The 26,182-nt window shown below is 39.1% G+C and overlaps 2 protein-coding genes across 4 annotated transcripts in view; one reads left to right on the top strand and one right to left on the bottom strand.

The window, feature by feature from the left end:
• chchd3a (coiled-coil-helix-coiled-coil-helix domain containing 3a) overlaps positions 1-5,045 on the bottom strand; it is a 72,854-nt gene extending 67,809 nt beyond the window's left edge. For 2 of the 3 annotated variants that reach the window (XM_044186456.1, XM_044186457.1), the window contains exons 1-2: positions 4,791-5,045; positions 2,779-3,691 (exon numbers count right to left, since the gene is read on the bottom strand). In XM_044186456.1, coding sequence (XP_044042391.1) covers positions 2,779-3,691; positions 4,791-4,871 — 994 coding nt within the window. In that variant the 5' untranslated portion in view covers positions 4,872-5,045. The remainder of the gene's footprint in view (positions 1-2,778; positions 3,692-4,790) is intronic. The other variant, XM_044186459.1, reaches the window with a different exon arrangement.
• A 6,746-nt stretch (positions 5,046-11,791) lies between these two features.
• Positions 11,792-26,182, top strand: part of exoc4 (exocyst complex component 4) — a 114,722-nt gene continuing 100,331 nt past the window's right edge. The window contains exons 1-7 of the mRNA XM_044185814.1: positions 11,792-11,948; positions 13,005-13,194; positions 16,042-16,236; positions 20,708-20,901; positions 22,553-22,662; positions 24,895-24,995; positions 25,141-25,295. Coding sequence (XP_044041749.1) covers positions 11,869-11,948; positions 13,005-13,194; positions 16,042-16,236; positions 20,708-20,901; positions 22,553-22,662; positions 24,895-24,995; positions 25,141-25,295 — 1,025 coding nt within the window. The 5' untranslated portion in view covers positions 11,792-11,868. The remainder of the gene's footprint in view (positions 11,949-13,004; positions 13,195-16,041; positions 16,237-20,707; positions 20,902-22,552; positions 22,663-24,894; positions 24,996-25,140; positions 25,296-26,182) is intronic.

Genomic DNA, 26,182 nt, shown 5'->3' with positions numbered 1-26,182 from the left:
TTAATCTGAAAACTAATTAGCACAAACAAAGGAGGAATAACTTTATTCAACAACTCTGCTGCGAAAGTGGCCTCAGAGCTAATGGAAAAACAGACTGACAAAGAAGTGTTTTTGTGGAATATACATGAATAAATTGTATTAATAGTCCAATTGTGTTATTAATGTGCTCAAACAAAAAGGCAGGTGGTTCACACAAAATTCAGTGTCATATCACAGAAGCCCCACGGCCAAATAAAAATTTAACACAAAAATTTTACACACATACCAACCACTTTCTTCCCTTAATGAGGCCTAGTGGTTTGTTGTGTGAAACTGCGGAGGTGTCGTTTTAATCACTGGAGTCAGTGTGGCGTGGCATAAGTTGGCCTTTTTTAATTACCGTACTTATTGAGCACAGTCGTGGATGGGGAAGCCTGCCCACAGTCTGGATGCCACCCTCTGAAGAACCAGCACCCACGCCCCGTTCTGTACTGTGTAATGAACAGGTAACATTCAAATGTCCTCTGCTGGATATGTCAAGAGATAAGGGACGTGCACCCACACTAGTGAGAGACAATAAGGCTAAAAACTTTTATTTGGGAAGTGGAAAGATAGAGTGAGTTTGTCTGTCTGTCTGAGTCCTTACATACACGCTTTTTTTACTAAAACAATGTAACTCAATTAACCCTGCAATATTGATACTCTATTATCTATAGTGACAGGGTTCACGTGCCAAATTTTCTTTCATATGACAAAAATAAGTGATTAAACTCAGTGCTACCCGGAAACTTTGTTTCACTTCCTTTGCACTTCTTAATAGGGATGCTAGAGTTTCTCCTTATAACAAGACTTAGCCTTTTATAAAAAGGTTCAACAAAAATGTTTTTTTCTTATGTTTCTGTTACTACTTACTACTTACTATTCAAATATGCAATAACTTGTTTTTTGTTTGTTTTGAATGTTATGCCGGGTTCAGATTACACAATATTTTTGTCTGTTAAAATGGTCACTGTGTCAGATTAGGCGATTATAGAGGCATAAATTATTGCCGTGATTTGGCTGAGAAACATGACATTCCCGACGAATAATAGCTTGCCGCCTTTCACCACCTGCGTGATGTCACTGGGAAGGAGGTGCTAGGGACCGACTTCCAGGAACAAGAATGTAAACAAACAATGGCATCAGAAGCGGTGCATATGATACCAGCTGTCTTGTGTTCGGAAAAGCCCCCAAAAAATGACTATGACCTTTCCTCTGTTTCACAGTTCCATCTAGCAGCACCAACAACATCATTCCTCTTTCACTTCGCCATGATTAGAGTTGTGCGCGGAAGAGCACTCTGTGCTCCTATTGGTCAATGTCACATAACACATTGTGGAATTTGTCATACTAGGCAAGAGAAGGCAAAAAAATATCATTTTGTCGAGATGTCATGAGGCGTCCCGAATATAGCATCGGTTTTCGTCCACAATGATACACTACACGGGATATAACTATCAATTGTCTTGCCCGACGCCCATTTCCGTTCCTGACGCCCTACGTCTGTTGGGTTGGGCTGGGCTATTATCTAATCTGAACCCAGAATATGTCCAATATTCTCTCTCCTTTTAGGTCAGTTTCTGGTTTCCAACAAATCTTTAGGGAAATATCTGGCTCTTAAGCAGCCAAATGTTCACTATGTTCACCAGCTAATAACAAACTTCGATTGGTGCTGGACAGATAACGTGCTTTGGGTTTTTAGAGTTGTCTTTGCCGAAAACAGCTGCCTACTGGCAGCTGTAGTCAAAAGTGACACTGATGAGGTGTAGAGTGAACCAAAACAGTAAAGCTGAAAGAAAAGGATCTGAAGGATGCTATAAATCCCTGTAAAGCTGACAGGAGCTGCAGAGTCGGGTGATCATTCTCTGTGGGTTCTTCATTACAAGTGACCCCTTTCACATATTAGTTGTCATATGAACCACTGTTAAAATAAAAAATATTGATTATAGCTGTTTTAATGAAGGGGAAATTATAAAAAATTGAGAAAACGTGTCAGATCAAAAACTAAGACCACTGCTGAGTTTAATCTCACTATTTTGACTGATCTCACAAACTGCAGGAAGAAGAAGGGTTATCATGACAGTTTGAGCTCCACAGTAACAATGGCAGAATGGAGGGCCACTAATTACAGCATCAATTTATTAACATTAATGCAAGAAAAAATTAATCATTTCATAGACAGTTAGGAAATGGCAATGAATCATAACATGACCAAGGTGTGAGGCACATTTTTAAAATGAAGACTAATTACAAATTGCAAGAAAAGTTACAGACAAAGAGCTTAAGCTGGCTCAAAGTAAACACCCACACAATAAACATAATTAAAATTCAGTGTAGCTGGACTTAAAATAAATCCTCGGACAGTTCATTCCATTTTAACCTTTGCCTTACTAAGACCTAACTCTTCTCTCTACTGTCAACCATGCTACTGAAGAAGATACATACATTTTAGGATAAAATGAGCAGTTTCCATGAACAATTAATTTATTTAGTTTTTATGTATCAGTATTCACTCCTGTCTCTTGTTAGGAGAAACAAGACACAAGTTTGTCCAAAAATCATAACTGCACAAATCCAGTAAGAATGAAGTGGAACCACCAGAATATTATACAGTCTCAATGGATACCATATTACTGAACATCACATGTTATAAAGCAATAAATCTAGTGCCTTTCTCCCTTGCCACAACTGCTTCCGTCGCCATTTGTTTGTGAAAGGTATTACAAATACTGATTTTCAGCATACTGGTATAAAACTCACCGGCTGATGCACCAGGAGGTGGTGGGACCGAACTCGACTCAGGCACTACCACGGGCTCAAGGACAGGAGCAGGAGATATTGGGGGCTGAGGAGGAGGTGCAACTGGTTCACAAGAAGCAGTAAACTCAGGTAGGGGAGGTGCAGCAAATGGCTTAGCAGGCTGAGGGGGCAAAGCGTCCCCTGAAGGATGCAGGGGTGGTGGCAGGATGGTGACAGGCTCGAAAACAGGAGGGGAAGAGAGGGGTTCCGATTCGGGAAGAAGGGGAGCAATGATGGGTTCAATCTTGACAGGAAGAGGAGGTGGTATGTGTTCAGCTACAGATGAAGGAGCAATGGGTTCAATCACATGTGGAGCAGCAATGGGTTCAATTACTGGAGGAGAGGAAGCAATAGACTGATTTATGGGAGGAGGCGATGGTTCAATTACAGGGGGAGGAGGAGCAGCGCAGGGAACAGGAATTAGGGGAACAATGGGAGCAGGAGGGGGGAGAGATGTAGGCAAAATTACTGGCTCAACAATAGCAGGAGCAGGAGGAGGAGGTGCCGCCACAGGCTCAAAAGCAGGAGCAGCGACAGCATCAACAGCAGCTGGGGGTGATGAGGATGGGAGCACCATGTCAATTATGGTGGGTGCAGCTACCTGTTCTGTAGGTGGTTGAGGAGGAGGTGGTGGAGGTGCAGCCACAGTCTCTGTGGCAGATGGAGCTGTTGGAGGAGGAGCTGAAGGTGCAACAGGTTCTAAAAGAGGAGGCGGAGGAGGCAAGGAGGTGATTGGGTCAAAGGGGGAAGGCACTGGCCACGGGAGAGGAGAAGGAGTGAGGGTAGGCGCCATGGAAGGTGGCGGAGAGGGAGCGTGTTGATGTTTAGGAGGAACTTCAGGTTCCCTCATGCGGTTGATGACATTCTCAGAAAGCTGCAAAGGAGAGAGGAAGAAAAGTTTCAGTGGAACAAAGAGATTAATTTAAAGAAATAATTTGACATAATTAAGTAGTTATATTAAAACTTCCCTTTTTAACCTTGTCGCTTTTGCATTTATCTTTGTGTACAGATTGAACAAATGAGACAAAACATGTTAATAATTGAGCTTTAGAGGTGCTAGTTAGATTTTTGTATCTTTGGGCAGAGCCAGGCCTAGCTGTTTCCCCTGCTTTCAGTCCTTATGCTAAACTAATCATCTCCTGGCTTTAGCTTCATTCTTAACAGACAGATGTAAATAAGCAAATAAGGGTATTTCCCAAAATTGTTCCTATGGAAAACTATACATTGTGTTTAACTGGAGAAGACAAAGCTTTGTTTTCAATCTGTTAACACAAACATTACAGCATTGGCATAAACAGGATTACACCGCACTGAAAGATAACATTAGCCTCGCTTGGTAGACTTGCCACCTGAGTAATAATAGACAGAGCCATGCCAACTAAAGTCTTATCTGATCTAAAGCCTCTCAATCTATATTTAACATCAGCTGACAGACGAACTTGTAACAGCTCCCACCTAATAACAGAAGCCGACTTAATTTCAATAACCACCCACGTTAACCACCTTTAAACGAAAACTCCCAAAGGATAACATTATTTACAACCAAGAATGAGACAGCCTGTCCAGTTGGAGTCAGTTTCATTCATACATTGAGTGACGGAAAGTAGAGCACGAGCCTTGTAACGTCAATGTCAACATTCCCACAAGGACATTCAAAGGTTTACGGTGTCTAAATCTCCTAGCTACTGCAGTGGCTATTAACTATATGCTGTTAAATTGTATAGAGTTACTCCTTTGCTACTTTAGATTGATCTTCTGTGTTCAGAATGGGTCCAAAAGTCTGCTTGCAGTAACAACTTCGTCTAGCTGCTTTTAAACAAGCCATAACTTATAGCACTCTTGTTAGTATAGCATTTACGATACAGCCTAATACTATAATACACTATTGTATTAATTGATATCGCTTTAAGGTAGTCATGAAACACCTGTTCAACACAACTCAACACTAAGCAGGCTTGTATACTGTCACTTACCCGTATGCCCTTCACCACAGTTATATTCTCGTTCTCATCTGACTCAAATGACACGCGACGAGTACTGTTGTTCGCTCCCATTGTCAGACCGCAGGTTGTCAAAGTGTCAGTTATCTAAATGTAATAAGGAAGACTGACATCCACTTTCGTTTTTTTTTTTTGGTACAGTTTATTTGCGTTAGAGCCAGGTATACTTAGGGACCACACGCCACTGTTTCGGCACGTCCTCACTTCCTTAGCATGACGTACTTGAAGAAAGTGCGAGTTGATTGGACAGAAGCCTCAACTGTCTGTACATAAGCGATTTTCATTGGTTATCGTTTGCAAGCGGTAGAGTGGGAGTGTGACTGTACGACTTGTCGTCCTCTCCGATTCTAAATGCATTTCCAGTATATCTACATCATCAACATGTTCATGTTTTGATGTATGGCTTTTTAATAACCCTATCCAGAAGGAAAGAACTATGATATTCTTGTTTATTCCAATAAATACATTGTCAATTTGTGACATACATTGTATTAATTCTATTACCCACTATCCCTGGTTGAAGTAGGCTACAATATATTGTGATTGAGACATGAAAAATATACTTTGAATGTACACATATGTATAGCCTTACACCATAACAAAATATAATGAATAGGAATATCGTAGAAAAGGTTTCAGTCGTAGTCATCTGGACACTGTTTTCAGAATCAAGACGTTTCGGCTCCCATCTGGAAGTCATTCTCAATTGTGAAAAAATGGACAGGGAACTCAGAAATTTAAGCTACTCTGTGTTACATAAGCCCTGCCCTCAGGAAGGAGTCTACCTGAGTATCTATTGATTATCTAGCTAGTTTCACCTTACTCTAGCAGCTAGAGTCTAGCTAGTTTCACCTGACTAACTCTAACCTAACTCTTCTCTCTACTTAGAATCTTCACCTCACAGTGAGGTGAAGATTCTAAGTAGAGAGAAGAGTTGGTTAGAGAGTTAGGTCGGAAGAGTTGGTTTGAAAGGGGTGTCAAGGAAGCCATTTTTGTGAAAAAAGAAAACCTCTCTTTGAACAGAAATGGTGGTCTGAGATTCAATCTGCCCAAAGTTTACCACAGTGTATTAGCACCTTGGTCACGCCAATCATATGCTCATCAGGTACTTAACAGTGATGAGGGAGGTGCAGCCAGAAAACAATAGGCCTGATTACTGATTACTGGGCCATCATGGAAACAATTAGGTCAGTTTCAGGTGAAATTAGCTAGAGTAATCAACAGATACTCAGGTAGACTCCTTCCTGAGGGCAGGGCTTATGTAACACAGAGTAGCTTAAATTTCTGAGTTCCCGGTCCATTTTTTCACAATTGAGAATGACGTCCGGATGGGAGCCGAAACGTCTTGATTCTGAAAACAGTGTCCAGATGACTACGACTGAAACCTTTTCTACGATAGAACACTCCTGGACGAATGAGGGACTACACCGTCTTATAATGAATAGGAATGCTTACGGAGTTTTTTTTTCAAAATAAAATATTTTACATGAGCAATCATAATCATTAGTTATGCTGTTAGGTTAAACCAAGTTGTAAGATTAAGACCTATTGTCTTCTGCAGGACTTCTGTTTGGTGATAAGACTTACCATAATTTTTCAGCTTGCTGAATATAAACACATAAACCACAACCCCTTTTTTCATTCAGAAAATATGCTAAACATCTCAAAATGCATTACCATTTTATCACAGACAGCTGTATAAGAATTTTGCCACAATAAAAAAGTTCTTAAATTATGATTTAAATCAGGCAAAGCACTCGGCCAAGAGCAAAAATCTGACTAAGCATTTAGTGTCGGCTATACAGTTTAAGTACTCAGCTACATGCTAAGGAAACAATTTGGTCTGAACTCAAAAGTATTGAGGTTCAGTATCACTCGCTTTAAACTAGTTTCTTAATATATCTGCCTAATGGTGTTCAGTATGTAATATATTATTCAAGTTAAATAACAGGAATCAAAATACTAGTGTTTCAATTGTTGCATAACAACTACCACCACCTGAAATCCATTATTTAAGCTGTTTTGAGCTAACTTACAGAATTTATTTATAAAAACTATAAAGTTAGTGTTTGAACTCAACTCACAAACACTGGTTTTCTTTTTTATTTGTGTTGTTGCTCATCTTGAGCTGACAAAAAGAGAAAAAGAAAGAAGCAAAACTATAGCAAAGAAGGTGATGGAAAGAAGGGGAGAAGAGGAGATGGGATGGGTAAAATATGTGGCCCGACTGATAGAACAATATCGTCAGATTGATTTTTAAAAATGCAGGATGGCAGAATGACTTGCCAAACCCATCAGGGAAAGCAAAGACAGCTCCTGAAATGGATAGAGCTGCAATAGAAGGATAGGGAATAGAGATGGAAATAGAGACCCTTTATATGGCCAAATTCCAGCTGAGAACCTTCAGAACTGGTCCAACATCCTGAGACTCACTCTCTACTGCTGTAGAATAGGTTAGCAGTCTGATCATTTTTGTGTCCTACTATTATTTTCTTCGTCACATTTTCTTCTTCTTCAATCATTGTTCCTGACAAATAAATAACTTATGGCCTTTTGCATCACTTGAATCTTCAGAATTATCACAATGTGTGCAAGCCACTGCCACTGAAGTTCATCTACCATTTCCATATCCTGCTGTCCTTCTCTGCCATCAATTGATGATTTCTCTGCTGAGCTCTCACCAGTATTTTCCATTCATCACACTGACATCGCGATTAAATCACTTTTGAAAGGGTTATCTCTCTGCTCACCATCCTCTCTTTGTTTTAGACAGACAGTCAACACTTTATTGATATTTCTCCCAGTGCGTGTCTTTGTTATTTGTATAGCAGAATATCTAATCTTGGGAATTAGCGTGTGAAGAACAAATGTTGAATTTCATTTTCTATGATAAGTATTGCCATTCATTTTCTAAATCTGCCTTCTGCTCTTAGTAGAGGAGATGATACAAAAGAAATCCTACAGTCAGCACCACAGGTGCGGACAGTTCTTGGACCAAAAAGTGGACTCATGACACAGAACTGATATAATAAAAGAAGGCTTTACTTTGTAGAGAGGAGGCTTACATTCAGTGACAGGCAGCCAATCAGAACAGACAAACAAATCCAAAGGGGCAAGGCAAGTAGGTAGATAATCAAAGACAGAAGATAGATCAAAAGCATGCAGAAGAAAAAGCTTAGAACACTAAAACGCAACACAGACAATCTGACAAACTTCAGTGGTGAGCATCCTGGGGAACTATTAAGCAGCAGCAACAGGCAGGTGAAATGGTAGGGTGATCAGTAGAAGTGCTAAACTTGACAGGGATGACTAGCGGATAGGCAAGGCATAACATGGTCTGGAATGATCAGACATGTTAAGCAAACAAAACTCCAGAGGTAAATATGCAGATAAGCAGGAGACAGCAGGTGAGGAAGAGGAAAGAGAAGGAGCTTCTATAACAGAGATGTCATGTTCGAGATTTCAGACATATCTGATACAAAACAATCACAGACAAGGCAAAAAGCATGTTCCAGAGATTCAATATTGTATGAAAAAAAGATAAAATATACTTTCATTGACAACTGTGAATCATATGAATGCAGAAAGGTCAAGTCTACTTTCTGAACATTCATCTTAAGCTCCATCATCAGCAGGAATTTTATCAATCAGCCATTTTTAAGATGTATTTTTATTGAGAAAGAGATAGAAAATATTGAACTGTAAGTGTGTTAAGAGAATCCAAATTTTCTTTATAATTACTTTCCTTGTTTTTATAATACTTCATACCATATCCAATTCAAAAACTCATATAGCCTTGCAGGACATAAAATTGCAGCTGGAAATTTGATATACCTCGAGGAGAGAGAATATTATATGACAGTTCATAAGAATCATCCTCTAAATGTGATATATTATACACACAAAATAAACTAATACAGTTTTCTATAATGCTTTTTTCTGCTGATTTTTGTGTTTTCAGCATTGTGTATTTTTGCAATGCAGTGCAAACATAAATCAATCAAAATCCTTTTAAGAATTCATTGTGGTTGTGTATACTGTAATATTATTAAGAAAGTCCATAAACACACAGGACTCACATTCAAATCTATAGAATATAAACCTTGATCCAATACATATTTTTAATATAAAACTACATACCACAATGGCTGAAAGTGCTATATGTGCAACAAGAAACATATAAACTTCATGAGCAAACTGGAAAAGAGGTAAAAAGGAAAGAGGATATCAATCACTGGGAATATGGTGACATGAGGTATGGCTTTGAAAATATTCACTTGACAATACATGACATGAAGTGGTTATTCCAACAATGACAACAAAGAAGGTAAAAGTTTGGACAAGGTAATGACCAGGTTTGCAGGGCAGGATCATGCCCTGGAACTATGTGGCCTTCAGCATGAGTCAAAGTCAATTTGGACACACTACAGTATACAATATATAGGCTATGTATCTGGATATATTTATATAGATTTACACACAACACAGGAAAATACATGCAGATCCTGAGGTTTCATTGATTTCTCATTTTATGTGGTTCTCTGAGATAATAGTTGTTAAAATGTTTTAAGTGTTGGCATATCATCATGAACAGATTTCCCCAAGGGAATCCTTCACCTCTACAATAAGTCTATCATGAGCAGATTATGTAATAAAGAATTAGAATGTGCAGTAATGCCCTGAGGGCACTCTCTGAAAAGCCTCAGGCTGTACTGAATGCAGTGCTTATTGAACAGAGACATGACTGAATAGTAGAGTGTGGAAAAGAGCCTTGTTTGTTGTTTATGACAGCATTATTATAGTAAACAAGATGATTATTAAGTCTGATCCCTGACTTTGATACTGAGCAATGATGCTGCAAGGTGATCTTGTTAATCTATTTGTAATATGTCATTAAATGATTATGTATAGGGGAGGTGTCCTACAGTGTCCTTACATTTTTGTTACTGCCACCTAGATGCCTGATGATGTAAATATAAATAATTGGCATTATTACTTATCATCATCTTGTTTTCACACCTTGCATGTCCTGCTTGTGTCAGTTTATTCAATTATGTCAGTTAAAAAAAAAGTAACTTTTTGCCTTTATTTGATAGGGACAGCTGAAAAGAGACAGGAAATGTGAGCGAGAGAGGGGGGTGGGGGCTCATAAACAAAGGGTCATGGGTTGGATTTGAACCCTGGTTGCTACGGTAAGCACTCAGCCTTGTACACGGGACACTTGCTCTAACAGGTGAGCTACTGGGGCACCCTGAAACAGTTCACTTTTGACATTTGTTGTTTTTTGTAGGTCGTGCATTAAGCTGGCGATATGAGACATATGTTTTGTTTGATCCAATTCAAGATTATGCGAAAAATCCAGAAGGCATATAATAGATGCAATGTTTTGCTGTTTCCCGTAACCACATTTCCATGGAAACAAGACAAGAAGTATCTTTTTCTTAATCTCCAAGGGATGATGTTTTGTTAGAGGTTTCCAAGGGGTGTCAATGGAGAGGTGAAAATACTGTATTTACACCATCCTCTTATCTTTCCTTGGTATTTCTTTCATGATAATTATTAAAGCTATTATCATACATTAACAGTGACTCGTCAGTTAATTAGAACCCCACAATTACATCAAAATAGATTCCTAAGACCAAGGACATGAATTGTTTAATGATCACAAGTACATATGATACTTGTGATCATTAAATAATTCTAAGGGAAAGCACCTGCTTAAATGCATGCTTTTGCTAAAAGAGGTCCTCTTATCCTAATCCATATCAGCTGCTGTTTCTTCAATAGCCACATATTGTAAATTGAGTTGTTTTGGTGGCAAATGGCTGCACCATTATTCAAAGTGCTATAAAAATCAGTTCCTACGGTATATATATTATCTTTACTGAACATTAGGTGAAGGACACAGAGTGACTGAGATGCAGCATTTGCATTTAGATCTATACATTAACAGATCATAAAGGCATGTCCAACAAAGACCTCATTGCCCCTGTATTCAATCGCACAGGTCAGTGGATCAAAGCAATCATTTAGTGTCCAAACACACATCAAGCTGAAAGAAATAACCTTGGGACTGCGTTATTGGAGAAAAGAAGCCCTGTAGATTAGTTGGACTGATGGGACATGGGCTGCAGGGTGAGGTGATAAGAACTTAAAAATCAAACTTGGACCTGGGAAGCAAGGCACCTTCAAAAGAAAAACAGTGGCTCCTGCATGACACAGTGATTGTTTCTTTTTTTTCTGGAAGAGACACAAAGATCACCCACAATGTTATCTCATCAGTCCACCAGCACATCAATCAGGGCCCAGGCTCTGGAAATTGACCCCCTTTGCTCCAGAATCAATGCCCTCTCCCATTCTCATTGGTACAGCAGAGATTATCAGAGATACAGCGCAGGAGAGCCAGCACTATATGTTTTAAATGGGGGAGGCTATTAACTCACTGGCACACACTGTCTCTCTCTTTCCTTCTCTGCTCAACCTTTCCTTTATCAGTCTCAAGAGGACTGGATTTAAAATGTTTACTTAAAATTACTTAAAATATCACTATTGCATTGAAGTACCATCTTAGTCCTCATCATCACACCACACAGCAATTAGAATCAGTATCACTATCTGTACCATCTGTACCATTGTGCACAACACACTGGATATAGAATACCTATAGAATATTTTATAATAAAAAATAGACCTATAGATGCAGACCTATTATTGTATCATGTTTAAGTTTTGAATTAAGTTGCTGAGTAAAACCCAGAACCCTCTAAAATTTGGAACATGGGTGTAAAATACCTGTTTCCATTCAAAGAGAAACCCCACAGAGAATATTTAAACAATTCAGTAGGCAATTTATTTAGTCCTATTTTCTATAGCCTATATCAATGTAGTTACACCATACGTTTCACTTCTGACTGTGACTAAAGCAGAAGTCAGAGAAAATGTGCACCACCGCTGACAGAACTACTTTTCCATGTTCAAACAACAACTCCCAGGGTTCCATCGTGTAACCTCGCGCTTCCGTTTTCCTGTTTGGGTGCCGCAGCTGGAAAAAATGGCAGCTGATACAGGAAGATACAGGAGTGCAGTTAGCAAAAACAAAGACCCTTCTGGTCTTCTTATATCTGTCATAAGGTAAGACTTATCACATCCTTTATATTAAGTTAACGGAGCTGGTAAGACGTCAGATAGCTCTTGAACTGCTCGCATTTGCTCTCAGAAACGGATTGACAGCTTGCTAGCTTTTATGCTAAATCTACATGTTAGCGACATCCTTCCTGTATTGTTAATAATATGAAAGACATTTAAGGTCACATATTTGCTATTTTTATTTACGATAAAATGAGTCGGTTAATATTAACAGCAGCTTAATTCATTCCAGCAGAAGAAAAGGTTGAATCTCGGCCGCAGTGTGTGGCTCTCCCAATTTGAAACTCATCGATTCGTGTCACAAACGCCAATGTTTTCCTAAAAAATCGTAACAACAGGACGAAAAATATTTTGCCCGATGTAGAGTAAAGTAACTTACATTTTTTTTTTTTTATTCCGGTTGGCTCAACGAAGTGCAACAAGCTTGGATTTCGGAGATGGAGTCTCTTAGCAACAGTTGCTACATTTTGTGAAACGCCTTGTCTGTAGGAATACAGAGGCTTATATCTGGATGTAATCATCACCGAAAAACCCCAAAAATATATATATAAAAAAAAAGATGAATTACATGAGAGGCACACACTGCAGCCACTGTGACCTCACTGTGACCCCTGTAACTAACTGTCTGAAAGCCTTACTTCCTCATGTACAACTCTTTTTTTACTAGAAGGCTCAAATTAGCATCTTCTGCCGAAAATGTGAAAAGATGCTATATTTGACAACACTTCTACTTATGCTGCTGTTAGATCCAATTGTTACAGCATGAATGTACCTGTTCATGTTGCCATGCTGCCTATACTGTGGGGGTATGTTGGCAAGTCTTGTAGGCTGTTACTGTCATACCCCTGTTTTACTGCTTTTCCCTTATGCTGCCTTCAAGTGCTTTATGTAAGCTCCTACTTAGCTGAAACTCAGCTTGTTATTGCCATTTCCTGAGGGTCTCTGCTCTCCACTCCGTCACTGATGTTTCTTTCAGACTCATGATGTGGATTTAGTTATTGAGTTGAATTCTACCTTTCCTTTCCCTCCTCTCGGACGCAGGACTCTCTCCAACAGTGATGATGTGCAGGACAGGGAGACAGAGAAGGGGCGTCTGGAAGAGGCCTTTGAGACATGTGACGGGGATTTAGATGAGCTGATTGTTCAGCATTATGCCGAACTTACCACTGCCATCAGGACCTACCAGAGCATCACCGAGCGCATCACCAGCTCCCGCAACAAGATCAAACAGGTAGAAAAGAGAGACTTGTGTACAAAAATGGACACTGGAAAAAAATTATTTGGAGGGTTGTGAAAACCATTACTAGAATTCATGCTTACATTGTTTCTGATGGATTTCAGAGCAGTGACTCTAAGCTGTGTAATTAAAAACAAAACACGTTTTTCATTAATTTTCATTTATCTCTTCATATATTAAAAGGGTGTCTTATCTCATTTTTTAGGCTTTTTTTATTCGCCAAGACTGAAAGCATTACTTAATTAACACAAATCCTGTTCACCCAAGAAGAAAACTGCCTACTTAACAATCGTCAGCTGAAGTCTGAATCCTTAGCCCAATGGACATAATTTTCTCTATCAAACTTATAGAATAAAAATAGGGAAAATGTGGAGGTCAGCTTTGGTCCCATTAATGAGCAAGCCAATACAGATTTGGCAAAAAAGACATCCAGTGTCCTAGTGCTTTTTCTTAGCAGGATAAAACTGAATTTTAAACACGGTGTGCTAGCACAGTACTGTCTTTAAATGATGGCTTAAGAAATTTATTTTACTTTTCACCATTTCATATGCCTTTTTCACAGCAGACATTTTCATTTGTTATAGTAGGAAAAGCACAGGTTCTACATTTATGATGGCTCTGATTTATTCAGGTATCCTAGTAAGCCATGACGTTGTGACAGTGAGCCAGCATGCACAATACCAGGACCCTGAAACTGAAGCAGCTAAATAATAATAATAATAAACTTTATTTATACAGCACTTTTCAAAACAAAGAATTAAAACATTTCAGCACTGCAATGAGGCAAATAAGATCAGACATTTAAAATCATACTAAAATATATTGTAATAAAATTCCCAACAATATAAATTTTATAAGATAAAAATAATTATAATAATAATAAATGATGGAAATAAAACTGTTCTAGCACTAACAGAGCTTTTTTTTAAAGATAAGTTTTGTGTAGGGATTTAAAAGATCAGCTGATCACTGATTCTGCAAGCCTCAGATCCTTAAGCAGGGAGTTCCAAATTGACTGGAATTATGTGTTTGCGCCATTTTCCTTCTGCTTTAACGTCTGCAAACTCCCAGCATAGCTCTGCCCAACTTCAACCTGAGGTCTAATCAGCCAGAAGTGGAAACACTTGTGTAGGTGTGCAGGGCCTTTAATGTAATTACCAATTGTTTCAATGCACTTATGTACTAAAGCAGAAAAATAAAAAATAAAAACATTAATGTCTCCCACACCAGTAAAGTGTTTCAAAAAGTTCCAAGGGATACAATCGCTTATTTCCTTTCTATATTTCACCAGCATTTTCCCTGCATTGATTACACATCATTTCTTTTAGGTTTATTTCTTTTAAGTTGATAGTATTAATTACATACAGTATATGTCATCTTTATTACTGTTACCTATTGTTTTCTGTCTCTGGACATTTAGTTTCTTTGATAAAAGTGAGCCCCGAAAATCTGGTATGTTGCAGGTCAAAAGGGGGAAGGTTAAGAACGTATAGCTGTCCTGGACCTTTGTTTATGGGTCTGGCATTCAGTAGTGTGGCAATGGCACCCTTTACGATATTCAACATTTCACATTCAACATGTTTAAGCAGTCACACTAAGAAATTAAACATTATTTATACAGCTGCAGAATCCCATTATCCCCATCATTCTGTCTCCTGGAAGACATCTCACAAGTCGCCCTCCGAATTAAATATAGAAACCCTTTACTCATTTCTCTAACTATCGCTAAGAAAATAATCTTTCGAAACTGGAAAACTAAAACATCTTCTCATATCTCTCACTGGGTCAACCTACTTACGCAACACATTTCAATAGAGAGAATAACAGCTTACAGAAGAAAAAAAAATCAGTCTTTAATGAAACGTGGAATACATTTTTAACCCATCTAAACCCTAAATAGAACTCACCCAAAAACCAATGCCATAATCATGACTAGGCTTACCGGCTGCCCCTCTGGCCCTGCTGGGGCTTCTGGTTGTGTTGCTGGGGGGCGGGTGGGGAGCCTGTTGCTTCGCTGGTGTCCCACACTGGCCTTACTCCTCATTGCTATATTATTGTAATTATAATAATGGTTATTATTCTTCTTATTATTATATTATACTGTTCTGTCTATGGTAACTATTATAACAATATATTATTATCATATTTTATTATATTATTATAATGATATTGTCGTTACAACATAATTTATTATCACTATAACATTAACACTATGTACCTCTTCTTTTTCCCCTCCACACACACGCCTTACTCTACACACTAACTCGTTCAGGATCATTAAACACAGATACACTGCCTCTCTTACAAACATGCACATACACATTACCAACACATACCCAACTTAATCTAACCTAATCCCTACTTACTCCCTCTTATCATATCATCACATTCATCATTGTAGCTGCTTTGTTTTTGTCTGTGTGCCTTTCCATTATGTCTATTATGTTTATGCCACTTTTTTTGTCACACTCTATTTCACCAATAAAAAATAAAAAACATTATTTAAACAATAGGTCAGGAGAAGCCACTATCATTATTGTTATTATCAGAAAAGATACTATGCTGGTAGGTTACTAAAATCAGTGTTTCAAGTTAACAGACAGGAAGGTTTGTCAAAATCCAACTTACAAAACTAACTGCTCTGGAAGTAACCTGTATGAAAGGGGATTTATTTTTTTAATTAGAGCTTTATTCTGTAAAGACACATGTATGTCTCGAGCAGTCAGAAGTATGGCTTGATCTAAAATGCTTTTGTTTATAGGCACTACTGTACTTAAAATGTGCCTAGTGGACAAATATTGTGTCTTACTTTTTTGGATTCCTACTCACTCTTTCCTGCAGGTGAAGGAGAACCTCCTGTCATGTAAGATGCTGCTTCACTGCAAAAGGGATGAGCTGAGGAAGCTGTGGATAGAGGGCATCGAGCACAAGCACGTCCTCCAGCTGCTGGATGAAATTGAAAGCATCAAGCAGGTGCCTCAAAGGCTGGAGGCCTATATGGCAAGCAAGCACTACCTTCATGCCACGGATATGCTGGTGAGTAGACGAATGGCCAGAGATGTGGTTGTATAGGAGCATCTTAGTATGTCTGAGGATGTGTGAGCTGTACAGTATTTCAGTTAGATAGAGAGGCAGACAGACAAAGAGAGAGAAAAAAAAAGAAATAGATTGCATGATAAATGGGGTGTGTTCAACTTCGAAATCAAATACTCACATACTTATATCAGTATGAACTGCATACTGCCTACTAAATGAACAACTAAGTATGCCATTACCAGCAGACCGTTCACACTGAAGTATACTCAAGCAATACATCTTCTGTGCATCACCTGACTATCGATCGCAACGTTACCGGTCCAAGCTACCATTGAATGAAAATTGTTTACCACAAATGTAAATCAACATTACCTCTTCCACTCAATGTTATTATATTTAATATTTTCCAGTATTATTTTAAGGCAAATTAGTGAAAAATTGGGAAAAAACTGAATTGTTTGTTTACATTTGATTTAAAGTAGAATAAAAAATTATGGTAAAATAACTATTGAGATCAAAGATGGACCAGGCAATGTTAACAGCCACCGTCGGTATGCTTTATTGAGAAGCAGAAGAGGAGGCAGCTGAGCTGAGGAGGTGAATGCAAGTGAGAATAGCCAGGATGGTGTTGTGCTATCTTAGCGCTTGTCTCTGGCTATCTATGTTATGTAAAGTGTACCTAAAGCAGTGCTTAATTAAACAGAATAAATACGATACAGTAGATAGAAATGTTGCTGAAGTCGTCTGCTGCAGTGGTCTGTGTGATTGTGGGGCAAGAGGGTCCTTTGAGCGTGACTGGCTGGCTGCCCCCTCAAAATATGTTTTGTCCTGTTTGGTGGTTGGTTGGATGGTGGAGGTGAAGAAAGTGAGAAATGGAAAAAGGAACAGGTTGTTGTCTTGTTTTTGAAGTTGTGGCAAAGCCTATTGACATATGTAAATGCATATGAGGCAATACTGAGGTAGTATGGTGCTTCTGAGACCCATGGTATGCACAGTACACATATGTAAACACCAGTGTCTATGAAGTGTTGCTGCTAAGATTGATTGCCTGGTGCCTGCCATCCCTTTTTAAAGAATCCTTTTCTAGCCTTGAACAGTCCAGTGGATGCAACTCTTTAACTTCAAGTGAACATCATCTAAGTGCAGTCAGGGCATTGCAGTTGTGTATGTATGCGTGTACTCTTGTTCTTTTGATGTGTGTTTTGCGGTATGCTCAGCAGGGGAGCTGAAGGATGGCATTGAGGAATAAACGACCAGGTTCTGTGTTCTCTCTGTTCCTTTCCTTTCCTCTCTCCATTCCTCTGTCACTCCCACACATCTTCGTTCAGACTTTGGTAATAATTAGCTTGCTAGGAAGGGGTTATCTGAGGAGGAGGGAAAAAGAGGGATGATTGTACGCCCAAAGGACCATGAAAAATCCTCCTTGTGGGGGTGGAAAGAAGTGGAACTTCATTCAACCTGTGCTCAGTCAGGCCAGTGTGTTTTGAAAGGCTGTGGAAAGTTCAAAGTCAGTTGGACGCTTCGCCTCTGTCTTGCAAACTTCAAATGCGCTTTACTTGATCAGGATGGTGCAGTTTCATTGCTATGTAAAAAGCACACTTTAAAGCACATTTCAGATCAAAATGCCGTTGGATGCATTCGTTCTACCTTTTGCTTCGGTGACATATTTATGCAGTTCATGAATAAATAACGTATGAAAAGTCCACTTAAAATAACCCACATTTAAGCCAAAGTAGAGGATGTTAGTTATGATTAAAAAATGGCAGAATAACATCCTTGAAATAGCATATTTGGTTAGTTTGTGAATGATTTCACCAAGGTTCCACATTTATGGACATTTATCCACAAGTTTCTGCACTTTTGACATGATAAACTAAATTAACTTTGTTAGCTAAAATATTAGCTTGCAATGAAGTGAATTACAGTACATGCATGCTGGATACCCAAAGGTCAAACAGCCCGTTCAGTGCACGTTGTTGTTGAGCTAGTTGATTAAGGGCTCTCTGAGGAAAGCTGGTTTATTGTTTACTTATTAAAGCCATGTGATTCATTGTAAACTTGTTTCAAAATATTGTCATTCTTTGAACAAATAAATAAAACATTGCCTGCTTGTTTCTGGTGCACATCAGCGTATTGAATGTATATAGAATCGTGTACTGATACTTGTGAGTGTGGGGGGGAAAAAAGGAATAATGTCACACCCACTAAAAGAAATTCTCTCTGGATTTTTAGAAAAATATGATTATCAGACAGAACATGACAATTGGGTTTATATGAAATTCTGAAGACTTACATTTGCTGATATACTGTGAAATGCCAAGACATACTCAGTCTGTGTCTCTCCACTGTAACATCATACTGCCTGTGTCACGTCTCTGAGAGTCCCTGATGTGTTTATTCCCATCATGCTGTCATTCATTACAGCACTCATCTGTCAGATTAACGTCTCCCTGGTTTTCACATGCACTCTCTGTTGCTTCTTTTCTCCTTTCTTTCTTTCTTTAACAAAAGTTGTAAATGTTTTGTGCTTACAGACTCTTGCAGTATGTATCTTTGTTATTATTTTGCTGTGCAGTGCGGCAAGAGTAGACTATCCACAAATGAACTTCCTAGCCTCTCTCTCTCTCCTTCAGTGTCTCTCGCTTCTTCAACATTGTGTGTGTGTGTCTGTGTGTTTATATGAGGCTTATCTCTAACGGTTGACAATTAGAATTCAGACTATGCTCTCTGTTTGCTATTGAATGGCACACTCCTAGACCCCATGGGGTTGGTTAAAAACGAGACTGACTTTGATTACAGAAAAAGTCCTCTCCTCTCCTGTTCTCTCTCGTCCTCTCCTCCCCTCATCTATATCGTCTCTCATCCCCTTGTTCCTGTAGTATCACAAAACCCAGGTGCACACACAAAACTGCTGACACCTCCCCTTGGACCTCAGAGCTTAGTGATAAACTGTCATACTCTCTTCTCTTCTCTTTTCTTCTCTGCCCTTCTCTTCTCTGCCCTTCTCACCATTTCTCTTGCTCCCAAGCAATTTTCACTAGAGGCTTCCTATCCCTCATTAAGCTGACAGGCCTGGCCCCCTAATGATGCTAACCAGCCTTCCTCTGTCATCCCAGCCCAATGGTAATGAGATACCCCCCCCCACACACACACACGCACAAACACACACATAAGCGTTAAATGATTTACAGTCATACAATCACGCACATATAATCATACACAAACACATCTGAGAGGTGTGTACAGTGCACACACATACATACACACACACAGGACATGCAAAGCCTTGCAGGCATGCAGAGTTATTCTATTAATTCAAAGAGGGCTGATCATGCAGTGCATTAGCTCATCTTGTCACTAATGTGGCTCTCATTTGCATCAACACACACTTGACCCATGCCCCATGCCCAGCATTCTCCCCCGCTGCTACCCATTCCCTTCTGGCCTGCCCTGGCCATGCAAATATTCTTTGCAGCGCTATCATCTGGCCATTAGTGCCCTTGAAATACACACACAGAAATGCACATTTTATTGAATGGCATGAAGATTTTTTAATTGCAAACATGTCACAACAGCTGCTGCTCCTGCTAATAAAAACTGAGGAAAGAGGGAGGGAGATTTGGAATTTGGAAAAAAAAATATATTGTACATAATAGTATGTATATCTGTAGGTCAATTGAAAAATGCATTAAATTAATAAATAAAAAAATTAATTTACAGATTGTTTAATTGATTAGAAATGATTGTAATGCGTGTCGTTGTGGTTGTTCATCTCATTGTAAACATGAAGTGAAGCTTCGCCATTGTGGACTTTCTTAGAGTTACGAGAAAATCTTGAACACTGCTTAACCTAATAAGGGAATGATAGAGATGAATAAGGCTTTGCCAGAACAACTTTTGTTCTGATTGAAGAAAAAAACCCAAAACAATGTCTTGTTATACACTGGACTGGATTTCAAATGGAATGATCTGAAGCTGCAGCCTGACAGGGCAATTTGACTTTCGTTACAATCATATTTCCATTTGACACCTTATAAGATTTGGGATTTTTCACCAACAGAGGAACACTAATCACAGGCTAGTGGGATGATAAATTTAATTTCCTGTATTTGTATAGCCCTTATGCAGTTATTGCTGGGTAAGAATTCAATACGACTATACAGACGTCCTCTACAGTGATTTTCCTGTTCATAGTTGTCCTATATTTGTAGGGTTGAGTTTGTAGGAGTGTCAAGCAACAATGAATGTGCCTTCTATGGCTTTCTGCTGTCGACTATCCAGTAAAGGCAAATGCCAGAAGAAAAGTTAAAAACAAACACAAAAGAATATCATAATTCACCAACGTTTTATGTTGTCTTAGTAGAACAGTACAACAGGTAGTCTGGCTGCAAGTCATAAGATCAGACACTATGAAACTTGAAAGACACAGCTAAGGATAACCGGTGACTGGCTGGTATGTTGTCATATGCAGGTGTCAGCCGTGGAGTCCTTGGAAGGCCCCCTGCTGCAGGTGGAAGGGCTTGGAGATCTGCGCCTGGAGCTCCACAGCAAGAAGCTCAACATCCACCTTGTACTCATTGATGAGCTGCACCGACACCTCTACATCAAGTCCACAAGTCGCCTGGGACACAAGAACAAGGACAAAAATGCTGCTCGCCTTTCTGGGTATGGGGCAGTTTCTTGGATTTCTTATATTGTTACCACTTTTCAGATGTCCTTACAAGAATAAGAATGTGAAAATAGAACTTCAGTGTCATCAGGGGATGCCGGGCCATTTACTTGATTATACATGCTTGAAAAAATTCCGATTAGTGTTGTATTATTGCTGTACTAAGATGTACAGTATGTACAATATCAGCATAATAGTGCAAAGAGAAAAGAAAACTTGAGGTAGAAGTGGGAATGGGTGTAGTGCAAATGTAATGGTATGATAATGTGCAAAACCAGCATAACAGTATTACAGTTTTGTAATTGTAGTTATTCTTTTATGGATCCACACAACAAACATTAATTACATTTTAATTCAATTTCTTACAGTGTTATGCAAGGTTGATAAAAGATTTTTATGAAATACATCTTTTAGCCATTTGTTTAGTCCAAAGTACAAAAAGCTTTTATTTTTAGCCTATTATGTAGTCAACAGACATGTAGCCTTCAAAGAGCTTTCTTCTTTGAAAAGTTTAGACTGTATAGATGTGTCTTCATTATAAGTTATGCCATTGCTAGAACAACTTGCCAATTATTTACTCTATGGAAACCAAGCCAGTTACTGACAAAAACAATTAGACCTAGTGTAACATGTTGCTCTACTTCTTTATGTTTGTACTTTGTACTGTGAAGTTCCAAAGAAACAGATGGAAAACACCCCACATAACTTATTGTAAAGAGGCAAACATCACTAATTCAGTCATAGGGAATTAGGAGATATAGAGCACTTAGAGTCATAATAGGTGCTACTGTACACATTGTATTGTTTAGTTTCCAGGGAACAAACCATTTTTTAAACCTGGGAGATAATGTCATTTGCCAATTATTTGCAGTAAATAAATAAGATGACAAATTTCAACATCCACATTTTCTGTGTGACACCAGTGGCGCTTCAAATGATGAAGTAGGTTTTGCAGCCACTAGAAAAATAACTTAAGCTATACCTCTGTGACCCAAGGGCCAGTTTCTTAGTTTCATGATTTAGCCGTATAACTTAATAGGGATAATGCAGCACAATGGCTTTGAACACACTGTTGATGCTGTTGTTTTCCATGGATGGCGTTCAGTTTAAGTGTTGTTTGCACTTTTACACATGTGTGTCTGTGTGTGTGGGTGCAGTAATTATGGTGGCGGTGGGTTGGTGAGGTACAGTGATTTATTACTGAGGGTCAGTCAGTGACAGGTCCTGGCCTTCCCGTATTGGGTCGCCTCTAACAACAAGCCAGCCTCCATACACCCCACTCACTTAGCAGGCACACTGTGTTTATACCGCCCAACATAAAGGACCTGAATTGCTTCCACCTCCGGCTTAAGGCTTGATAAATGGCTCATTGGAAAGCAGCACCAATCCCACCCAGAGATGCAAGGCTTTTTGTTATAACAGTAGATTGTTTTTTCGTTAGAGAAGGGCAGGTTAGTGGGTGCATTTCTATTAGAGCATACTAAACTTTGATATGTGAATAAGAAGATATTACTCGACATTTTTGGAGTTAATTTGAGCCTATTTCTCTCATGCAGTTGCAGTATCATGTTTTTTATGAGACATAATATTCAATAACATGACTTATCTTGATAATCACTCTCCCTGGATTTTTTTTTCTCTTCACAGCTCCACGGCCAAAGACACATCTCCAATGCCTGTGTTGGATGTCAGCAGCCTGTCAACCCCACGCAAGCTTTTGGATTCATCACAGTTCAGCACACCTGGATCTAGCAGTGGTACAGTACTTAGATCATAATAGATAGGGAAGTAAGAGGGAATAATGGACAAAAAAATGGGTGGTGGCTTGTTAAAAAGAAGGCGAGAATATGATAGCGACGGAAAAGATAAGCAAAAAGAAGTTGGAATTTTAAGTGGGTGTTTCATGAAAAACATTAAGTTATATGGTTTGCTCTCCATTAAAATTGCATACGTTAAGTGTACTATAGAGATAAACACATCAACAAAGCAGTGTTGTTGGGTCTCTTTGGATAACAAAGTATGTGGATTTCAGTTTGCAATTTTATTTTCACTGTGCGGATATTCTTTGGGATAATGAAGTCATTAGCATCACTCTGGCTTACAGCCATTTGCATGTCGTTATGGGTGTGTATTGCCAACCCTTCTCGCACATACACACCCACACACATAGTAATATTGAATGCAGAAAAAAACTGCTGATCCGAACTCTTGTACAAATGACACACACCACTAATGCCTCTTTTCACATACTGTACACACACACACTACTTTGCGCATAGGCACACACCCACATTTCTTTCCTTGCGGTATCTGTCATATCATTTTCAACTATGATCATAATATACATTTCCCTTGCTAACAGTATAATCATCTTGTCCCCCCTATCTGTACCATCAGTCACCCAGCGTCTCTGTCATCACAGCAGGGCAACAGCATTCATTACGCTCAAACTGGCAACCAGCGCTTTAACAGGGACTGATAATGCAGACTATAACTGTATTCAGGAATGTATGAATTCTCTCTTGGTTGTAGGGGTGTAGAGTCAGTACTGCATTCCTTCCAGGCACAGCACAGAGGAACGCAAACAAGAAGATAATGAAAAAAGTTAATCCTGCAATAACTTGGCGTTCCCTTGGTATTTCTGAGTTTTTATATTAAGCCTGGCACTTTTTTCACCACCCACTATTGGCATTCCAAGTTAGCAACTCACCGTTTCTTTTTAACTCTGTGGATACCAGGCAACTAAACACTGTACTCTACATACCACTCAGTATCCACAGAAGTATTCTTTTATTGCTGCTGCTGCTGCTGCCTTACTAGTGTGGCAATGGTAGATTACCAACATTAGCATATGATTGGCTCCTGAAAAGCAAGGTTTCCCTGAAAGCCATCCAGCGGTTGTTTAATTAAACTGTTGTAGTTCTCACCGTCATTCTCTATTCTCTGTCTCTTTGTCTTTTGCGTTTAGCTCTTACTTCACTGAGGGCTTATGTCAGCTACAACTGTCATTTCAGTTATGTATCTTTTACTCCACATCTTCTTGTTCACTCAGCTCAGCTCATCACCGTGAATGTGTATGCCATGACCTCAAACACACAAATGTATGAATTACCACTAATATATAATAAACATCCGCTCAATACACCCACCCGGTAGGCCTAAAAGTAAAAGCACAGTTTTCCCCACATTATGCAAGAGAACACTGGCAATTAGCTACTCCCAGGGGGTAAGTGCCTATGCACCGTCATGCTAAAAACTGTGGTCACAACACAGCAGCCATCTACCATCAATGGCCTAGCTTGCGATTTTGTCTAATAGCATTAGAGCACCTCATTTGTAGCTAGTAATTGTCATAATTATTACACAAACTACAGCTGGAATGGGGGAAAAAGGAAATACACCCAAAGTCCATTAACTTGCCATAAACATTAACTCTCTTAACATGCTTTGATGGGGAATTGGGAGGCCCCATCTAATGGAAATTAGAGCATCATTCGATGCTGCCACTCTCAATTTAGCCGCTAATGTGGCTAAATCAGATGGAGAGAGCATGAAGGGGGGCAGAATAACAGGATAGGTGCAGGTGTGTGCATTTAAAAGAGAAAGGATATCAATTATAGTTAAAGCTATAATTTTATTTGTTTTAGTGTGTTAATAAAAAGCTGATAGTTGAATCTTGGTTGTTAGGTTTGTACATACTGTATGTAGCTGTTATGTTTGGCAAACTGCTGAATAGGTAACAAAAGCTTCCAGAGTTCTAAAATGTGTCAATGGCTCAAAACACCCAGCATAAAGATATACACTAATTGGTTTCTAAATGTGCAAGTTCAAGCAAAACAATGTGTGGATTTTTTATTTCTCTTTTTTGTCATTAACTTTTTACAATTATTCATTACCAAAATAATTGGATCCCTATGCCTGTAAATATTTTTTAAGCACTTACAGTATATGCTAATCTATGTGTATATTTATGTATATACTTTCTTTAGTGCGTGAGCTGCAGCAGGATGTGCGGGAGTTGAACCAAGCAGACCTCCCTGAGGTAGATCCAGAGGAGAATAGTGCAGAGTTCATGGGCATCCTCATCAAGGTATCACTAATGAACACTACACACACTTAAATAGGAATTTTCACACCTCAGTTATGTTACATCCACCCTTGTGTTCTATGCTGTTATTTCAATGTCTCTGTGTTCTTGCCTCACGTAAAGTGTTTGTATTGTCCTTTTTCTTCAGGCTCTGGCCAAGTTGAAGAAAATCCCAGAGACCATCAAAGCCATAATGGAGCGACTGGAACCTGAGCTGAAACAGATCGTCAAGAGGTCCACCACTCAGATAGCAGACCATGCTTACCAGAGAGGAGAAAACCTGGCCCAGGAGAGCCAGCCAAGGTATAGTAATGAACAGGGACGATAAGGAAGGCACACTGAAGGAGGAAGGCACTATGTTGAAATATCATGGCTTTGTGAGATTGGAGAACAATTCCCTTTAGAGTGAGGATTGCTACAGGTCAGTGAAAAGAATTGAGAAAACTGGAGGTTAATGATAAATAGTAAATGAAAAGGGAACGGGAGACACAGTGAGTAGATAGCCATCAAGAGGAAACTATAAGCAGTTCTGTGGAAAGATGAAATGAAATTTCTTTTTGAAATTATAATATTTGCCTGATAGAAAAAGTAGCATTAGCACTGTTTGCAAAAAAATGATCAGTGTAAACAGCAGTATGCAGCTACTGTTATTACCACTGCAAAATAACTTAATCCCCTCAGTATTGTATCTATGAAAGAGTTTTATTAAAGCAGCCTGCTTGCTTATTCTTCTGTAGTTATAGTTTTCCCATTAGAATCAATTCCCCAGTGTCATTAAGTACAAGGTGGCCACTCTCTCCAGTGGTTGGTAAAGGTTAGGAATTTAACATGCAGTGAGTCTTTTAGGTATATTTAGAGCTAAAGGCAGTAGACAACATGTTTTGAATGCAGTCCCAGGGTGTTCATAGTCAGACAGTCAACCAGGTATGAAACACAGTAAAGGCTATGACTGGAGGCACACCTGCCTCAGACCAAGAAAACAGATACTGTGCTGCTTTAAACCTAGACAAGTCATGGTTAAACACACCCATACACACACAAACAACTTCACACCTTCCGTAGAGGACTGCTACATTTTAAAAGCAGTCACATCAGTTCCTGCAGACATACACACAGAGTGAGCAGACTTGGGAAACACAGGTCTCAGTCCACTGATCCTGAACCATTTAAGAGGAACGTCTTGTTTTCTG

This window comes from Siniperca chuatsi, linkage group LG23, assembly GCF_020085105.1.
Source record: "Siniperca chuatsi isolate FFG_IHB_CAS linkage group LG23, ASM2008510v1, whole genome shotgun sequence".
Classification (NCBI taxonomy): domain Eukaryota; kingdom Metazoa; phylum Chordata; class Actinopteri; order Centrarchiformes; family Sinipercidae; genus Siniperca; species Siniperca chuatsi.
Note: the sequence above shows the minus strand (reverse complement) of the source record. Positions and strands in the feature narration are given on the sequence as shown.